The following is a 19,567-nucleotide window of genomic DNA, read 5'->3' as shown; positions in this document are numbered from 1 at the left end:
GTGCAGCCATCATTTTCAACCAAGTTAAATACTATCAATGAATATTAGTACTGAAAACTTTATACGTAATAAATGAAAAACTGAACAACTTCAATACCTGTTTTCTTTGAACATTACTTCCTTATTTTATAAGGAATATATTTGCATAATGCTCATTTTTATTTCCCATCATTCAATTTGATGACCATAAATTCACAGAATGTTTAAAAATCTAGGAAGCAGAAAATCAAATAACGTAAGCATACAAGCTTTTAAGATCTACTCTAAAAGAAATGGAACTAATATGATTGCCCAGACTAGTCAATACACTTCGCTATGCGTACAAAGCAGGCAAATTTGCAAAAAGTTCTTAATTTTTTCTCTCAAATTAAGCCAATTATTTAAACATACCCTTCTCATGATGGAGATGGAATCTGTAGATAAGAATCTTGGATATCGCACTTCATCATTTACAATACTATCAAAAACTTCTTCTTCATCATCTCCAGGAAATGGTGACTAATAAGAGACAAGAAAAAAAAACAATTTATATTGTATTATATACACCAGATTTAAACAACAGTATTCCAATTACTTGTGCTCACCTCACCAACCAACATCTCATAGATAAGAACACCAAGTCCCCACCAATCCACTGCCCTAGTGTATGAAGTTTCCGTCAGTACTTCTGGAGCAAGAAATTCAGGAGTGCCGCAAAATGTGCTTGTTCGATCTCCAAAACCCATACCTGAAATAAATGATGGCAATGAGCCAATTTCGTCCCAAGGCACTGCACAGAAGTATTAAGGTATACATTAACGTGAGCAATTTGGGAAATATATTTACACGAATTCACAGCTAGACAGGCTCTACACGGCATTCAGTATATGTAGATTCAAAATAGAAGCTATACAGCAGGCCAAATGGAAATATTATAGTCACAAAACAAATCGTCGCAAAAATCATTCAATGATTTGAATATTTGTTTTTAACAATCAACCTCAGAATCTATTCTATTGGTTATGGCACTTGGCACTATTGGTTTTTTTTAAATTCAATCGTGAGATGTGGGAGTCACTGGCAAGGCCAGCATTTATTGCCCATCCCTAATTGCCCGAGAAGATGAGCTGCTGTCTTGAACCGCTGCAGTCCGTAAAGTGAAGGAACTCCCACAGTGCTGTTAGGGAGGGAGTACCAGGATTTTGACCCGGCAACGATGAATGCCGATATTTCCAAGTCAGGATGCTGTGTGAATTGGAGGGGAACTTGCAGGTGGGTGGTGTTCCCATGCATCTGCTGCCCTTGTCCTGCTAGGTGATGGATGTTGCGGGTTTGGGAGATCTGTCGAAGAAGTTTTGGCAAGCTGATGCGAGCATCTTGTAGATGGTACACACTGCAGCCACGCTGCACCTGTGATGGAGCGAATGAATGTTTAAAGAGGTGGATCGGGTGCTAATCAAGCGGGCTGCTTTGTCCTAGACGGTGTCGAGCTTCTTGAGTGTTGGAGCTGCACTCAACCAGGCAAGTGGAGAGCATTCCACCACAGTCCTGACTTGTGCCTTGCGGAGTCAGGAGGCGAGACACTTGCCGCAGAATACCGAGCCTCTGACCCACCTTTGTTGTCACAGTATGTGTGTGGCTGGTCCAGTTAAGTCTCTTGTCAATGGTGACCCCCAGGATGTTGAGGATTGGGGATTCGGTGATGATTATCCCGTTAAATGTCAAGGGAGATAGCTAGAGTCTCTCTTGTTGGAGATGGTCATTACCTGGCACTTGTGTAGTGCAAATATTACTTGCCACTTATCAGCCCAAGCCACAGTGTCATCCAGGTCTTGCTGCATGCGGACACGGACTGCTTCATTATTTGAGACTTGAAAATGGAACAGAACACTGCAATCATCAGCGAACATCTCCACCTCACAATAGAGGGAAGTTCATTGATGAAGCAGTTGAGGATGGTTGGGCCTAGGACACTGCCCTGAGGAATCCCTGCAACGATGTCCTGGGGCTGGGATGATTGACCTCCAACAACCACAACCATCTTCATTTTGTGCTAGGTATGACTCCAGGCAGTGGAGAGTTTCGACCCCCCCCCTCCCCCCCCCTAAATTCCCATTGACTATAATTTTACTGGGGCTCCTTGATGCCACACTCTGTCAAATGCTGCCTTGATGTCAAGGGCAGTCACTCTCACCTCACCTCTGGAATTCAGTTCTTCTGTCCATGTTTGGACCAAGGCTGTAATGCAGTCTGGAGCTGGTTGTACCCAAACTCGGTATCAGTGAGCAGGTTATTTGTGAGTAAGTGCCGCTTAATAGCACTATGTGGGGTACATTTATGAACCTAGAGTCGAATGTATTGGCATTGGGTGATCTGCTTGGATCCTGGTTGTTATTGGTGGACAATTACTGGCTTCCAAGTAGCTGTGGGTTCCCAGCATACTGCAACCAGATGCCTGGACCATATCATAGTTCATTTTTACATCCTTAGTAGCTATTAATTTAACAAAATGACCAGATAGTCACTGTTGATATATACTGTACTGTACTCATTACTCAGCACTGATAGCATACATCAATTTAATTCGGCATATTGGACAAGTTATTCCTTCCCCCAGTACTTAGGCTGCTCATATGTAGCAATTGGCTCGGAACTGCAGACAGCCAATACTTAGTATTCATCATGAAGGCCAAGTTATGTACCAATCTTACAAGCTTACAATTTGATCTACATTATGGAGGATTTCAATTATAAAAATATTGTGGCATGCATTTTAATTTGAGATAATGGCACCTGTAATACACCTACATACTATGTTGTTATAAAGGCGACAGGCCAAGTGAAGGAACTAATTATACAAGGCATTCTCCTACAGATCAATGGCAGTAACTGTGCTAAAATACAGATACAATATTTCAGGATATCATATTTACATTCTAATCCATTAGGATTTTTCCAGTGAACTTCCAGAATTTGAATACCTACCTTCCTTACAAAGACCAAAGTCAGCAATCTTGACATAGCCATCACTATCGAGCAACAGGTTATCTAGCTTTAAATCTCTGGAAGAGAACAAAGATTTATATCAAATCACTGTACACTCGCTAAACATGTGGAAACATTTCTCAAATCCATTTCTACTCAACACCATCAAGGTTAAGAAGAGTAGGAGAGACAAGGCCACTAATATTCTCAGGCTGTGCTCCCGGCATGAAGTCTGGCGAACAGCAAGTGCATTTGCGGAGATAGCGCTACAACGTCGTAATTCCAACATTCCCACCTGCACTCACCACTAGCAGAGACTTGTAAGATTACATCCAAAATGAAATAAGCCAAACAGCTGATGGCAAATTTCATAGAATCATAGAATGATCCATTCAGCCCATCATGCATGTGCCGGCTCTTCGATAGAGTCATCCAATTAATCCCACTCCCCTGCTCTTTACCCAGAGCCCTGTGAAATGTTTTCGCTTCAAGCATCTATTTAATTCTCTTTTGAGTGTTACTATTCAATCTGCTTCGACCATCCTTTCAGGCAATGCCTTCCCGATCACAACAATGCGATGTGTAAAAAAATATTTCCTCTGGTTCTTTTGCCAATCACCTAAAATCTATATCCTCTGGTTAACGAACTGTCTGCCATTTTACAGTTTCTCCTTATTTACTTTATCAAAGCCATTCATGCTTTTGAACACCTCTATCAAGTCTCCCCTTAAATCCTCTCTGCTCTTAGGAGAACCCCAGCTTTGCTAGTCTCTCCACATAACTGAAGTTCCTCATCCCTGGTGCCATTCTAGCAAATCTCCCCTGCTCTCTCTCCAAGGCCCCGACTTCCTTCATAAAAATGATGGTGCCCAGAATTAAACACAATACTCCAGCTGAGGCCTAACCAGTGTTTTATAAAGGTTAATAAAGTAACTTGCTTGCTTTTGTACTCTATCCCTCTATTAATAAAGTCAAGGATCCCGTATGCCTTTGCAGCAACCTTCTCAACTTATCCTGCCACTTTTAAAGATGTGTGTACATATACCATCAGTTCTCCCAGTTCCTGCACCCTCTTTAAAATTGTACCATTTGGTTCATTACCACTCCTCATTGTTCCGATCAAAATGCATCACTTCACACTTCTCTGCATTAAATTTCATCTGCCATGTTTCCGTCCATTTCACCAGTCTATGTCCTCCTAAAGTCTCCTCATTGTTTCATATCATCTGCAAACTCTGAAATTATGCCCTATATACCCAAGTCCAGGTCATTAATCTATACCAAAGAGTGGTGAGCCTAATACTGACCCCTGGGAACACCACTGTAAACTTCACTCTAGTTTTAAAAACAACCACTCACCACAACTCTCTCCTTTCTGTTCCTCAGCCAATTTTGTATCCACTGTCCCTTTAATCCCATAGGCTTTAATCTTGCCAATAAATCTATTATGTGGTATTTTGTCAAATGCCTTTTGAAAGTCCATCAACCACAGTAACTTCATCAATTCTTTGTTACTTCATCAAGGAACTCTATTAAGTCAAATACTATTTGTCTTTTAACAAATCAGTGCTGACTTTCATTTATTAGCCCATACTTTTCCAAATGCCAATTGACTTTATCCTGAATTATTGTCTCTATAAAAGTTTCCCCATCACAGACGTTGCGCTTTAGTTACGATCCCTCTCCACTGTTTTAAACAGGGGTTTTTAAAAAGGCCTGATGAGCTTAGGAGGAAGTAAACATTGAAGGAATCGCTCAATTCTCAGAATGCTACTAATCTAATTTTCACCATCTGGTAACTGCTCAGAGCATTTTCTGTTTATTCAGTTGCTGGGTTGAGATTAGATAATCACCAGCCAGCAATCACATGAAAGGATTCAAATGACAATATAAGTATCATCTGAACCATCCAAAGTGACAATGCTGTTTCAATCACTCCTGAATAATATCCTTTATTGGCTTTCATTTCCTTTGAGCATTAATGTTGGTGAAAAATAATTGTGCATTTACACGTAGAATTATAGAATGGTTACAGCATAGAAGGAGGCCAATCGGTCTGCGCCGGCTCTCTGCAAGATCACTTCAGTTAGTCCCACTCACCCGCCCTTTCTTTGTAGCCCTGCAAATTTTTTTTCTTCAGGTACTTATCCAAGTTTGCTGACAACACAAAACTAGGTGGGATTGTGAGTTGTGAGGAGGATGCAAAGACGCTGCAAGGCGATTTAGATAGGTTGAGTGAATGGGCAAACACATGGCAGATGCAGTATAACTTGGATAAATGTGAAGTTATCCACTTTGGAAGGAAAAACATAAGATCAAAGTATTATTTAAGTGGTGATGGCTTGGGAAGTGTCGATGTACAGAGGAACCTGGGTGGCCTTGTACACCTGTCATTGAAAGCAAACATGCAGGTGCAGCAAGCAGTTAGGAAGGCAAATGGTTTGTTGGCCTTCATTGCAAGAGGATTTGAGAACAGGAGGAAGGATATACTACAGTTATACAGGGCCTTGCTGAGACCGCACCTGGAGTAGTGTGTGCAGTTTTGGTCTCCTTACCTAAGAAAGAATATACTAGCCATAGAGGGAGTGCAGCGAAGGTTCACTAGACTGATTTCTGGGATGGCAGGACTGTCATATGAGAAGAGATTGAGTCGACTAGGCCTGTATTCACTAGAGTTTAGAAGAATGAGAGGGGATCTCATTGAAACGTATAAAATTCTGACTGGGTTGGACAGACTGGATGCGGGGAGGATGTTTCCCGGAGCTGAGAAGTCTAGAACAAGGGTCACAGTCTCAGGATATGGGGTAGGAAATTTAGGACCGAGATAAGGGTGGTGAACCTGTGGAATTCTGTATCACAGAAGGCTGTGGAGGCCAAGTCACCGAATATATTTAAGGGGGAGATAGATAGATTTCTAGAAATAAAAGGCATCAAGGGGCATGGACAAAAAGCAGGAATATGGTGTTGAGATAGAGGATCAGCCATGATCATATTGAATGGCGGTGCAGACTCAAAAGGCCGAATGGCCTACTACTGCTCCTATTTTCTATGTTTCTATGTTTCCAGTACCCTTTTGAAAGCCACGATTGAGTCTGCCTCCACACCCTTTCAGGCTGTGCATTCCAGATCCTAACCATTCACTGCGTAAAAAAGTTTTCCTCATGTTGCCTTTGGTTCTTTTGCCAATCACCTTATACCGGTGTCCTCTGGTTCTCAACCCTTCCGCCAATGGGAACAGTTTCATTCTATCTAGACACATCATGATTTTGAACATCTCTATCAAATTTCCTCTCAACCTTCTCTGCCCCAAGGAGAACAACCCCAGCTTCTCCAGTCTATCCACGTAACTTAAGTCCCTCCTTCCCTGGAATCATTCTCGTAAGTATTTTCTGCACCTTCTCTAAAGCTTTCACATCCTTCCTAAAGTACGGTAAAGTCCCAGAATTGAGCACAATACTCCAGTGTTTTATAAAAGGTTCATCAGAACCTCCTTACTTTTGTTCTCTATGCCGCTATTTATGAAGCCCAGGATCTCGTATGCTTTTTTAACCACTTTCGCTATCTGCCCTGCCACCTTTAATGATTTGTGCACATATACCCCAGGTCTCTATGTTCATGCAGCCCCAACCAAAATATATCACCGGTGTTAAATTTCATCTGCCACATGTCTGCTTATTTCACCTGCCTGTCTGTCTTCTTGAAGTCTATCACTCTCCTCCTCACTGTTCACTTTACTTTCAAGTTTGTCTCATCTGCAAATTTTGAAATTGTACCCTGTACACCCACATCCAAGTTATTTATATATATCAAGAAAAGCAGTGGTCCTAGTACCAATCCCTGGAGAACACCACTGCATACCTTCCTCCAGTCCAATAAACAATCGTTCACCACTACTCTGTTCCCGGTCGCTTAGTCAATTTCATTTCCATGCTACCACTGTCCCTTTTATTCCATGGGCGTCAACTTTGCAGGCAAGTCTATTATGTGGCGCTTTATCAAATGCCTTTTGGAAATCCATGTACACTATGCCAAACACATTGCCCTCATCAACCCTCTCTGTAACCCTCATCAAAAAAAACTCAATCAAGTTAGCTAAACACGATTTGCCTTTAACAAATCCCTGCTGGCTTGCCTTAATTAATCCATACTTGTCCAAGTAACTGGTAATTTTGTCCCGGATTATCACTTCTAAAAGCTTCCCCATTACCGAGGTTAAACTGACTGGCTGGGTTTATCCTTACACCCTTTTTTGAACAAGGGTGTAACATTTGCAATTCTCCAGTCCTCTGGCACCACTCCTATATCTAAGGAGGGTTAGAAGATTATGGTCAGTACCGCTGCGATTTCCACTTTAACTTCTAATCAGCATCCTCGGATGCATCCCATCCAGTCAGCCCAGCAAGGCTAGGCTCACCCAGCAGCCCTGCAGGGCGGGCCTGGTGAATGATCTACTTCAAGTAGAGCCAGCCTTTGTTGTACCACTTCTTTATCAATTTTTAATCCCATCCAGTATCTCCACTACCTCCTCTTTCACTATGACTTTGGCAGCAGCATCTTCCTTGGTGAAGACAAATGCAAAGTATTCATTTAGCACCTCAGCCATGCCCTCTGCCTCCATGCGTAATTAATATGTAATTAGTTTAACCCTACATATAGTTTCAAGCAGAGTGGTTACTTCCCAGACATGTTGGGCTCTCTAGTTAATGATACATGGCGGTTAACTTTTGGAAGGTTTCTTGATGAAATGCAACATCCCCACCGGCACCTGGAAATCCCTGGCCCAAGATCGCCCAAAGTGGAGGAAGAGCATCCGGGAGGGCGCTGAGCACCTCGAGGCTCGTTGCCAAGAGCAGACAGCGGAAGGAGCATGCGGCAAACCAGGCTCCCCACCCACCTTTTCCTTCAACCACTGACTGTCCCACCTGCGACAGAGACTGTAATTCTCATATTGGACTGTAAAGCCACTTGAGAACTCACTTTTAGAGTGGAAGCAAGTCTTCCTCGATTTCGAGGGACTGCCTATGATGATGATGGGTGATTCAACAACATTATTGCAGGCGTGTTGTTACTTGCTGCTGAGTTGTATCAGAACTCTAAGAATATATTCAGCGTAAATAGTAGCACACCAAGAGAGAAAAATAAAGGACGCGCTTATTTAGATTGCAAAAATGGCCAACATGCTTCCACCCTTTGTTTCTGATTGGTCCCCTTGGAGGATAAGCCACACCCTGAAGTTTCACAGGAATGTATAACTGGAACCGCCTGTCCCAAGGTCTCACTAAATTTGCAAATTGTGACTCGATCCACTTTTGAGTTCCTGAAGCGTCAGAGGACAGAGCTTCCCAGAAGACAGCATGGGCTAGCCAAAGTGTCTTACCCCAGTCCGAGTACATCCCTCCCCCAGCCAAAGTGTCTTACCCCCAGTCTAAGTACATCCGTCCCACAGCCAAAGTGCCTTATCCCAGCGCAAGTGGATTCTGCCCCCCACCCCCCCCCATAGATGGGGCAGGCATTGTGTACGGACTGTTAACAAGTTTATTGAGTATGAAGTGAATAGTGACAGTGTCGAGACTTCTGGATATCATCCACTCCAACGATGTCCCTTGTAGGGGGTTGGAAGAATGTGATCCGTCTTCAACCACACCCCCCGTGGAATTTCTATACTGTTGCACTGCTATTTCAACAGACTATCAGCAAACAATCATTCTGCTACTTACCTGTAAACGATCTTGTGTTCGTGCAAATACTGCAAACCAAGAACTACACAAGCAGCATAAAACCTGTGGCAGAGAAGTCAAGTTGATGGTTAATATGAAAAAAAAATGATGTTTTCATGCCAATTGTGCTTTTCACACGAAATAGGCTAAACAAAAAATGAAAAATTCATCGACATTTTTTGTTCTAAAGTGGTTTTCCCTTGCCTCGCAGAGGTTCCGCTAATACTATAGACAATACTCCCTGATACGGAGTCTGCTTGGGTTACTAGTTATGAGGCCTCTACCAGACTGCACTGGAAGCTGATAGAGGCCAGCGGGAGTCTATTTACACTCCTCTCCCATCTCCAGCTTAATCACCTATGCCCCAAATGTTGATGCCGAGATGTTGAATTTGTGAAGGAGTGTTAGGAGAACTTCCACCCTACCACTCTTTGGCACGACAACTTGAGTGTAGGGACAAAATGCAGCATCAGCTAACCAGAAATGTGGCATTACACTATATTATAAAGACAGACAAGTAGTTATGGCAATTCACTTGCAAGCATATAAATTGGACTCATTCCAAACTCAGTGTATAGAGTTACTGGATTACTGAAAAATATATGCATTTGGAACTGTTGTTTGAAGCATCAAGGCTGTTCAGTAAAGGATTTTTCTGCATCAAATAGAGAAATGTAAATAGACAGTGATGTTTAATTTAAAACATCCATAACTCAAAAGCATCATACCAGCAAGCTAATAATGTCAAGAGCAAAGCAAACTAATATACTGCTAATAGTGCAATATTCCATTATTTAGCTATCAGTGTTCATGTGGAAAGAGAGTGAACATTAACTTTAAATGCAGTTTATTTGCATCATCATAGGCAGTCCCTCGAAACGAGGATGACTTGCTTCCACGCCAAAAAAGGATGAGTTCACAGGTGTTTCAATGAAGGACCTAATATTCCAGGTCCCGAACTACATCTTGAAGGGTGGAAGATGCCCGTGCGTGGATTTTTTTAACGTGTGGCGGTCGTTACACACCAGCCACCACACGGGCTTCACAGAGCTCAGTCTTGGTCCAGTGGCAGGGATTACCCAAGACGACTGGAGACCTGCTCTGCTGCATGGACCTAGTGCGCACACATATCGCAGTGTGGACAGGCCCGTGCTGCCCCTGGGCCCCTGGCCCCGAACTCACGCCTCTCCTGGGCCCCGATCACATCCCTCCACAATCTCTCGCCACTCCTGCTGTATCTGCCCACGCTCCAATCACCGACCTGGACCTTGCTGACGTCACTCTTCGCTGCCGTCGCCCTCCTGCACCAGCTCGCACTACTCCCTGAAGTAGCATGCCTCCACACTGCTCCCAGGCCACCGCTCACCACTCCTTTTATGGCCCTGGCCTGCCGCTATTTGTATTATTATTTGTAGGAGAGATTATTTGTATTAATCCTGTAGCTACCATGAATTATTCTGATGTACACTTGTGTAGGAAAACATGGCAGACATTTTGCATACAGTAAAGTCCCACAAACGGCAACAAAATAAATGACCAGTTAATCTATTTTCAGTGGTGATTAAGGGAGGAAAGTTGGCAAGGAAACCCCGCTCATGTTCTAACAAGATTTGTGGGGAAAGATAGTTGCTTTGTAACAGCCATAGTACATGCAGCACAGACTGGGTTATTTTCATGTGATTATTTGTGTTTTCACTGTTGCACATGAGCAGCAAGATAAACAACAGATGTACAATGTTGAAGGAAGGATTTACATTAAACATCTATAATTTAGTCATTAAACTTCTCCTGCCTTCAGTGCTCAGAAGTTAAAAGAAATATAATTGACAGCCAGAGGGCGCCGGGTATCCTGCAAAGACCGGCATTGCTGCTTACATCAACCATGTGGTAAAAGTAGGAGTTAGTACTTACACAGCCCTGGGTTCAGAGAAAACATCGGCATGAATGTGCATCATCAAATCCCCACCAGGAGCATACTCCATTACAAAACATACATGATCTATGGTCTGAAAACAGGCAAAGAGATTGACCAAAAATGGATGTCTGACGCTGTTCACAGTCTCAAAAATTCTCTTCTCACACATAAGGCTGCAGATGAACAGGAAACAAAAAAAAACACAATTAAGTTTTGCACTCCAGCAATGGAAGTAATTCAAAAAGCATTCATTAAAAAAATACAAAATAGTCATTTAGTATCGCACGTGACAAATACTTTAGATGTGATGATTAGTTGCATATACACTTCTTTAAAAACTAGAAGTGGTGGTTTGTAACAATGATTCACTTTAAACTAAACACTGCTTTCTAAATCTAGGTACTGGCTCAAAACTGAGGTTATGATCTACATGAATGGGAATATGGGCAAGAAGCATACACGTATTTAAAGGTCTGCTGCAGTTAAGACATATCTATATACCAGTGTTAAAAATGTAACCTTAAAAGCAGTGGAAAAAATCTCCACCATTAAGAGGAGAAAGACACTAATGCGATGGGCATGGTGGAATCTTTAGCACAATCTGGTGATGTGCTTTACCTATTGTCCATTTGGTCACCAGCCTAGCAGCACTCATTGCTGTGACTTTCTTGTTGGACTTAGCAGACTATCCATGGTCTATGGATTACAATTGAATTAAAAACATGGGTTGAAGGTTAAAAGTAATAAACTTCGGTCATCTCAACCAACCACAACATGAAAGGGAAGGTTTCCCTCAGATGCTAAAGTGTATGCAATGTCACCAAGGCCAGTGGTAGGAGAAAATAACTGACGTTTACTCATTAGGGGCTCTTTCTAGGTTGTGCATGAAGGGAAAGGAAGCTGCTTCATGCCTGAAATGGTTTAAAAAGTCATATCCTGGTATCTTTCTCTCCCTAGGGTACAGATCTATTTCATAAAACAAGTTTATAGGCTACAGAAATACATGAACATGCATTTCCTACAAACTTACCTGTCTACCTCATCACGAGCCACAATATCCCCTTTCTTCAAGGCCTTGATAGCAAACATTTCACCAGTGACTTTGTACTCGGAAAGAAGAACCTGCATTATAAACGGATTGATAGTCAAACAATTAATTTCACTGCACCGAACGGTCTGAAGTGAAAGCAATCGCTGTTCCATTTTCTCTTTTTAGGATTACCTTTCCAAAGTGTCCCCTGCCAAGCACAGCAACACATCTGAAGTCCAGAAGACTGAACTGGAATCTTTGTTGTATTCTGGAGAGTTAAAAGATGAAAGGTTGCAGTATAACAAGTCTAACTACTCAATGCTCCCTTCTGATTTAGAACTGATCACATTACTAAAGGGCATTTAAATATTTCTTCAATCTACGAGCTCTTAGTAAAAAAAAAAAAAGATACAAATAGAAATCTAAATACTGTACCGCTTATCTTCTGACTGAGGGAGTGTTCGAAAGTCTAGTTCTGGGTGGGGTAGGTCAGGCACAGAAATTATATTGTTCTCTACGTTAGAAACAATATTGTTTCTATCATTTAGAAAATCAAACGTTGAGAGTGCTTCCTATAAAAGACAGTCAACAAACAGAATCAGTGCTATTTCTGCTTCAAGATAAAAATACAATGTCAAATAAAGGTCTTGCAACAAAGGGAATAAGCAAGTGCTTCACAAAAAACAGTCTAGCTCAACACATTGAGTATTTACAATGCTAGAGTCACAAAACCTCCCCAAGAAAAGTCTGCATTGCTATTTAAGGTAGAAGGGTTTCCAACTTTGTTCAAGTACCATGTAATTGAGGGAATGTGAAAGTGGAAATCAGTCAGAATCAGAACTATTATAACTCACTGGTTAGGCCTCAGTGGACAACTCTGGGCATCACACTTCAGGAAATATGTAAAGGCCTTCAGAAAGAGAGAAGGTTTACCAGGGATGAGGGACTTCAGTTATGACGAGAGGTTGGAAAAGTTAGGACTGTTTTTGTTGGAACTGAGAAGGTCAAGAGATGACCTAATAGAGGTTTTTAAGATGATGAGAGGTTTTGATCCGAGTCGATAGAGGAAAAACTATTCCCTTTGGCGAGTGGGTCAATAACCAGAGGTCATAGATTTAAAATCATTGGCAAAAGATCTAAAGAGATGAGGGGAAATGTTTTCACTCAATTGTCAGGATCTGGAACGTTCTGCCTGTAAAGGTGGTGGAAGCTGATTCATGAATAATTTTTTTAAAGGGAGTTGAACAGTTACTTGAGGATTAGTATAATTATCTAAGGATAAGGGGCAGGCCATTTAGAACTGAGATGAGAAGAAACTTCTTCACTCAAAAAGTTGTTAACCTGTGGCATTCCCTACCGCAGAGAGTTGTCGATGCCAGTTCGTTGGATATATTCAAGCGGGAGTTAGAAATGGCCCTTATGGCTAAAGGGATCAAGGAGAGAAATCAGGAAAGGGGTCCTTAGGTGAATGATCAGCCATGATCTTATTGAATGGTGGTGCAGGCTCGAAGGGCCAAATGGCCTACTCCTGCACCTATTTTCTCTGTTTCTAATGTTTCTATGAGGAACTTGCAGGGCTACGGATAAAAGGCGGGAATGTGGGACTAAACACAACCGCTCTTTCAAATAGCCAGCACAGGCACGATGGACCGAATGGTCTCTTTCTGTGCTGTAAGTTTCTAAGATTCTATTTTCAGATCATTACTTGGCATAGACCATCTCCCGTAGAGATTAAAATCCACTTTGAATCCAATTGTTCACTCATTCTCCCACCCACATTTAATTGCTATGACTGTTATTAAACAACTCATCTCTCTAGTCCAAGAACTATCTATTATGACTACCTGACTTAAAATGCTGCAGTTTACTGCCGGGACAGTCAACGTGAGCTTAGTCTCTGTGCAAAGCCCACTCCAGTAAATTCACATCTATTTAAAATATACATAGACTGGTGGCCCCAAAGTCAAGGCTTTTCACCATGCTTTAAAACTGGTGGCTAGAGGCAGTCTGGAAACAGACCTTCTGTGCAAAGCCTCCAAGAGAGGACAATATAAACCTTTGTTCCAAGAACAATGGACACTGTTGCCTATAACCCACCGTTTCCATTCATGATAGGCGGTGAAACTGTGCGTCTTTGTTTGTACTATTTAATATCACTCAAGAGGAAGACGTCCTTGCGGGGTAGGAGGCCCAATGGCATAAATAGTAAAACAAAGGAGCACTCTGAACAGAAATAGGAATCAGCTTTTATACCTTCCGATAGCACAGAAGAACACAAGGGAAACCTCTTCATCATTACATGAAACCCTTCCTTTTTAAACAGTATTTCAGGTTCCTACCTGCACTCCGTCTGGAATCCTTACTTCCGTTGTGGTTGCTCCGTTTTCTCCAAGAGATGAAGCTCGTGGAGGGGCAGGTGGTGGTTCAGGTTCAAATTCTAGTTTTGCTACTGGTAGATCTCTGAAAAACATAATGCATAAATTGAATCTAAACGCCATTTCATGCACCAGGACTTAAATTAATTAAAACACTGCAGAGCTTAAATAAATACATTTGGCTCCCTGTTCTACAACATTAATGTGGATGCTTTAAAGTAGAACTATCCACCCTTTTGGAAATGGGCACCACATACATGTCACATGAGTAGGCCCACATGATGAAAATGTGAGCCCTCAAATGCAAAAAATAAATAAATTCTTCCTCCTTCCCTCCTCATTGTCAAAGCTCAAAAATGTGAAATCTCCAGTATCTCAGCTCTTTTAAAGCTCCTGGGCTAGAAATTCGCTGACTTTACAACCATTTTTTGGGGCGATATTTCACCATATTTGGCGAAAAATCAGTCGGTGGGAAGTTCGGTGACGTTTTGCGGCGGCAGTTTTCAGGTACCGCTGGGAAAAGTAGCGCCACCGTGCAAGATCCAAAATAGTGTTGGCCAAAAATGTGGCTTACTGCACCCGTATTTTGTGCAAAAAATACCGACATGTAAAAAGCTGCTTTGCAGCCCTTGGAACAGCAGTAAGTATGAAGACCTGCAAAAAAAGGTAAGTTAAAGTTTTTATTTTTTTAATTTTTTCAGCGATTCGATAGATAAGTGCCTTGTGAATATTTTGTGAATTTTTTTTTGTTTGTTTTTCCAATTTTGGGGGTGTTTTTCCCCCCCCCCCTCAAGACCCAACTCGCACTAAAATTGTCGAGGGTCACAGTTTGGCGCCGTGATTCCTCGTGCAACACCGATTTTTACCGCTGCGCAAATTAAAGGGTGAATTTACGGCCTGATAGAGATAGTGAGGCGAAAACGGTAATTTTGGCGAAAGAATACCTTTTTCGAAAACCGAATTTCTAGCCACGAGTCCAAAAGACAGCTCCCCGATTATAGATGTTCCAGTCTGGGAAGTCTAAAGGCTCGAGGCTGAGCAGAAGCAGTCATAGAAACAACTTGCATTCATAAAGCACTTCTAATAAAGAAAAACATCCCGAGGCACTCCCTTAAATATAGAAGTTGATGGGGTGATCTAATTGAGATAGGGTAGATAAACTATTTCCTCTGGTGGGGGTAGTCCAGAAAATGGAGCATAACCTTAAAATTAGTTAGACTGTTGAGTTGTGATGTTAGGAGGCACTTCTTCATACAAAGGGTAGTGGAAATCATAGAATGGTTACAAACTCAGCAGGCGGACATTCGGCCCATCGAGCCTCTGCAAGTTACTCTCCCCTGCCCTTACCCCGTAGCCCTGCAAATGCTTTTCCTTCAGATACTTATCCAACACCCTTTTAAAAGATATGATTGAATCTGCCTCCACCACCCTTTCAGGCAGTGCATTCCAGATCCTAACCACTTGCTGCGTAAAAATGTTTTTTCTTACATTGGCAAAAAAAACAAAAGCAATCACCTTAAGTCTGTGTCCTCTGATTCGTGACCCTTCTGCCAATGGGAATAGTTTCTCTCTATCTATTCTGTCTAGACCACTCATGATTTTGAACACCTCGATCAAATCTCGTCTCAAACTTCTCTGCTCCAAGGAGAACAACCCCAGCTTCTCCAGTCTAACAACATAACTGAAGTTCCTCATTCCTGGAATGATCAAGAAAAATTTATTCCAGTGAGGAGGAAAGGGTGTAAGAGAAAAGACAGCCATCCATGGTTAACTAAAGAAATAAAGGACGGTATCCAATTAAAGACAAGGGCATACAAAGTGGCCATAAATAGTGGGAGGACAGAAGACTGGGAAGCTTTTAAAAGCCAGCAAAGAATGACTTAAAAAATGATTAAGAAAGGGAAGATAGACTATGAAAGTAAACTAGCACAAAATATAAAAACAGATAGTAAGAGTTTCTACAGGTATATAAAAAGGAAGAGATTGGCTAAAGTAAATGTTGGTCCCTTAGAGGACGAGACCGGGGAATTAATAATGGGGAACATGGAAATGGGCAGAAACTTTGAACAAATGTTTTGTATCAGCCTTTATGGTAGACGATACTAACAATACCCCAACAGTGGATAGTTAAGTGTCTATGGGGGAGGCGGGGGAGTGACTTAACACAATCACAATCACTAAGGAGGTGGTACTCAGTAAGATAATGGGACTAAAGGCAGGTGAATCCCCTGGACCTGATGGCTTGCATCCTAGGCAAGTAGCAGCAGAGATTGTGGATGCATTGGTTGTAATTTACAAAAATTCCCTGGATTCTGGGGAGGTCCCAGCAGATTGGAAAACTGCAAACGTAATGCCCCTATTTAAAAGAGGAGGCAGACAAAAAGCAGGAAACTATAGACATAAGAAATAAGAGCAGGAGGAGAAGGCCATACAGCCCCTTGAGCCTGCTCCGCCATTTAATACGATCATGGCTGATCCGATCATGGACTCGGGTCCACTTCCCTGCCCGCTCTCCATAACCCCTTATCGCCTAATCACTTAGCCTGTCTATGTCCTTTTGCAGATTTTTTGTATCCTCCTCACACATTGCTTTTCTTCCAATCTTTGTATCGTCAGCAAACTTGGCTACTTCTTCCAAGTCGTTAATATAGATTGTAAATAGTTGGGGCCCCAGCACTGAATCCCTGCAGCACCCCACTAGTTACTGGTTGCCAACCAGAGAATGAACCATTTATCCCGACTCTCTGTTTTGTGTTAGTTAACCAAGCCTCTATCCATGCTAATATATTACCCACAACCCCGTGAACTTTTATCTTGTGCAGTAACCTTTTATGTGGCGCCTTGTCAAATGCCTTCTGGAAGTCCAAATACACCACATCCACTGGTTTCCCCTTTATCCACCCTGTTTGTTACATCCTCAAAAGAACTCCAGCAAATTTGTCAAACATGACCTCCCCCTTCATAAATCCATGCTGACTTTGCCTGAAGGAATTTTGCTTTTCCAAATGTCCTGCTACTGCTTCTTTAATAATGGACTCCAACATTTTCCCAACCACAGATGATCGGCTAACTGGTCTATAGTTTCCTGCTTTTTGTCTGCCTCCTTTTTTTTTTTAAATAGGGGCATACATTTGCAGTTTTCCAATCTGCTGGGCCCTCCCCAGAATCCAGGGAATTTTTGTAAATTACAACCAGTGCATCCACAATCCCTGACACTACTTGCCTAGGATGCAAGCCATCAGATCCAGGGGACTTATCTGCCTTTAGTCCCCTTACTGAGTACCACCTCCTTAGTGATTGTGTTAAGTTCCTCCCCCCCCATAACCCCTTGACTATCCACTGTTGGAATATTGTTAGTGTCCTCTACTGTAAAAACTGATCACTGTTCAGAGTTTCTGCCATCTCCATATTCCTCATTATTAATTCCCCGGTCTCGTCCTCTAAGGGACCAACATTTACTTTAGCCACTCTTTTCCTTTTTATATATCTATAGAAACACTTGCTATCTGTTTTTATATTTTGTGCTAGTTTACTTTCATGGTCTATCTTCCCTTTCTTAATCATTTTTTTAGTCGTTCTTTGCTGGCCTTTAAAAGCTTCCCACGAGTCCGCCCATTTCACCAGCCTGTTTATGTCCTCTTGAAGTCCTTCACTCTCCTCCTCACTGCAAAGCAATTTTTGCTTGTGACATGCCTTTAGCAAGCATGTTACCACTCAGCCAAGGCAGACACTCGCATGAAATTCCTCTCACCCCACAAAGCGAATCATACTTTGAAGACACTGCTCAGTTACAGTCCCATAGAATGCAAATGACTGAAAAACTCCTAGTAAATCATATGATACACAACCTGTTCTTTCTTCAACTTCAATTGGGCAGGCTGAAAGCATCAGTCAGAAATAGCTTTTGCCAGGAACTTTAGGTCAGACTGAAGTTTACCTTCTATCAAACTAACACAGATGGCCCTTGACTAAAACATCATCTTCAAAGCACAAAGGAGAATAACTAATGTACATTCTCCAGCTTCCATTACTTTCAATAGAACTGCTCTGGCCACTCCCTGCTGACATTATGAGAGTTGCTCAAAACTGAAGACTGACTTAATATCAGAAAATTGACTTTTTTCCTGACACTCAGAATAAAACAAGCTTTTGTCCAAAATTAGGAAATACTTTGATCAAAAAATACTCCCTGTGGACTATCCTCCTTTAAATAAATATAAATCACATGCAACATACCAAGTCTCAGCTGTGGCTCAGTGGATAGTACCCTCGCCTCGGAGTCAGAAGATTGTGGGTTCAAGTCCTACATCAGAGACTTGAGCACATAAATCTAGGTCGACACTCCAGTGCAGTACTGAGGGAGTGCTGCACACTGTTGGAGGTGTTGTCTTTTGGATGAGACAGTAAACCAAGCCCTCTCAGGTGGACGTAAAAGATCCTATGGCACTATTTCGAACAGCAGGAGTTTATCCCTCAATCAACATCACTAAAAGATCTAGCCATTATCACTTTACTGTTTGTGGGAGCTTGCTGTGCGCAAATTGACTGCCACGTTTCCCACATTACAATAGTGACTACACTTCAAAAAGTACTTTTGCAAAGTGCTTTGTGACATCTGGTGGTCGTAAAAGGCGCTATATAAATGCAAGTCTTTTCCTTTCAAAAAGAAAATCATCAACATTCATAAGCATTTAACTTCAAAAAGTTATCTCCTTTATGACAGTCCACTGATTTTTAAACAAATACATAACATCTTTTTAAAAAATATGAAACAGAATACATACCCAGTTGAATCTGTACTTTCTGAGAGAGAAACCGCTGGCACTGCAGCAGGTATAGAGGCTGGAGGGCTGAAGGTGCCAGAATTATTTACTGTAGGAACAGCTCTCCTTACCAGTCGCCCCCATGTGGCAATATTAATATTCATTTGGGGAGCTCGAAGGAACGTTTTTCCTATGGTGATGAGAAAGAGCGCGTGAATAATGCGGCTATTTAAAGACTTTACATGCCTTACCCAAACACATTCACTGTGATAGTGATTTTCTACTCTCCTTTCACCACAATTAATTAACTGATAGGTTCAAAAACAAATTAAAATAGTTTCTACTTTGATTTGCATTTTTTACCTTGCTGTTTAGGAAAGATCTTCTTTTGTCTTTGAAGTTTTGGTCGTCTTTCAATGACTGGATTGTAAAAAGTGACCTGGAAAATACAGTCCAATATATCACACATGGAACAAATTACAAGAGCAAATAAAAAAAGTAAGTTAGGATGTTAGATAATCCATACCTCTGCAAAGAGCGTACCCTGTGGCTCGAGATATAGGCACATCCCGTGCCGCTGATTATCGAGGAAGTCTTCTAATCGCAGAAATTTCACAGCACAAAGGGAACGCCAGTCACGCCAATAAACTGACATCTCCAGTTCACGTGACTAAAACAAAATTAAAATTAAATCCGGTTACCTTAAAAACTAGAACCTCTCTCATAATTCAGAGACTCTAGAAAGATCTGTCAAGCTTCACTCATTTATGGTTTAAAATCGCGACTCTCTGAAAAGTACATTA

General features: G+C 41.8%; 1 protein-coding gene across 1 annotated transcript in view; it reads right to left on the bottom strand.

Moving 5' to 3' along the window:
* LOC139268428 (serine/threonine-protein kinase N2-like) overlaps nucleotides 1–19,567 on the bottom strand; it is a 170,552-nt gene that overhangs the window by 10,579 nt on the left and 140,406 nt on the right. The window contains exons 9-20 of the mRNA XM_070886552.1: nucleotides 19,291–19,434; nucleotides 19,128–19,203; nucleotides 18,786–18,954; nucleotides 13,966–14,086; nucleotides 12,062–12,198; nucleotides 11,819–11,894; nucleotides 11,627–11,718; nucleotides 10,593–10,769; nucleotides 8,682–8,744; nucleotides 2,965–3,041; nucleotides 585–727; nucleotides 391–498 (exon numbers count right to left, since the gene is read on the bottom strand). Of these exons, the coding sequence (XP_070742653.1) occupies nucleotides 391–498; nucleotides 585–727; nucleotides 2,965–3,041; nucleotides 8,682–8,744; nucleotides 10,593–10,769; nucleotides 11,627–11,718; nucleotides 11,819–11,894; nucleotides 12,062–12,198; nucleotides 13,966–14,086; nucleotides 18,786–18,954; nucleotides 19,128–19,203; nucleotides 19,291–19,434 (1,383 nt within the window). The remainder of the gene's footprint in view (nucleotides 1–390; nucleotides 499–584; nucleotides 728–2,964; nucleotides 3,042–8,681; nucleotides 8,745–10,592; nucleotides 10,770–11,626; nucleotides 11,719–11,818; nucleotides 11,895–12,061; nucleotides 12,199–13,965; nucleotides 14,087–18,785; nucleotides 18,955–19,127; nucleotides 19,204–19,290; nucleotides 19,435–19,567) is intronic.

The sequence above is a fragment of the Pristiophorus japonicus genome, chromosome 8 (assembly GCF_044704955.1).
Source record: "Pristiophorus japonicus isolate sPriJap1 chromosome 8, sPriJap1.hap1, whole genome shotgun sequence".
NCBI lineage: Eukaryota > Metazoa > Chordata > Chondrichthyes > Pristiophoridae > Pristiophorus > Pristiophorus japonicus.
Note: the sequence above shows the minus strand (reverse complement) of the source record. Positions and strands in the feature narration are given on the sequence as shown.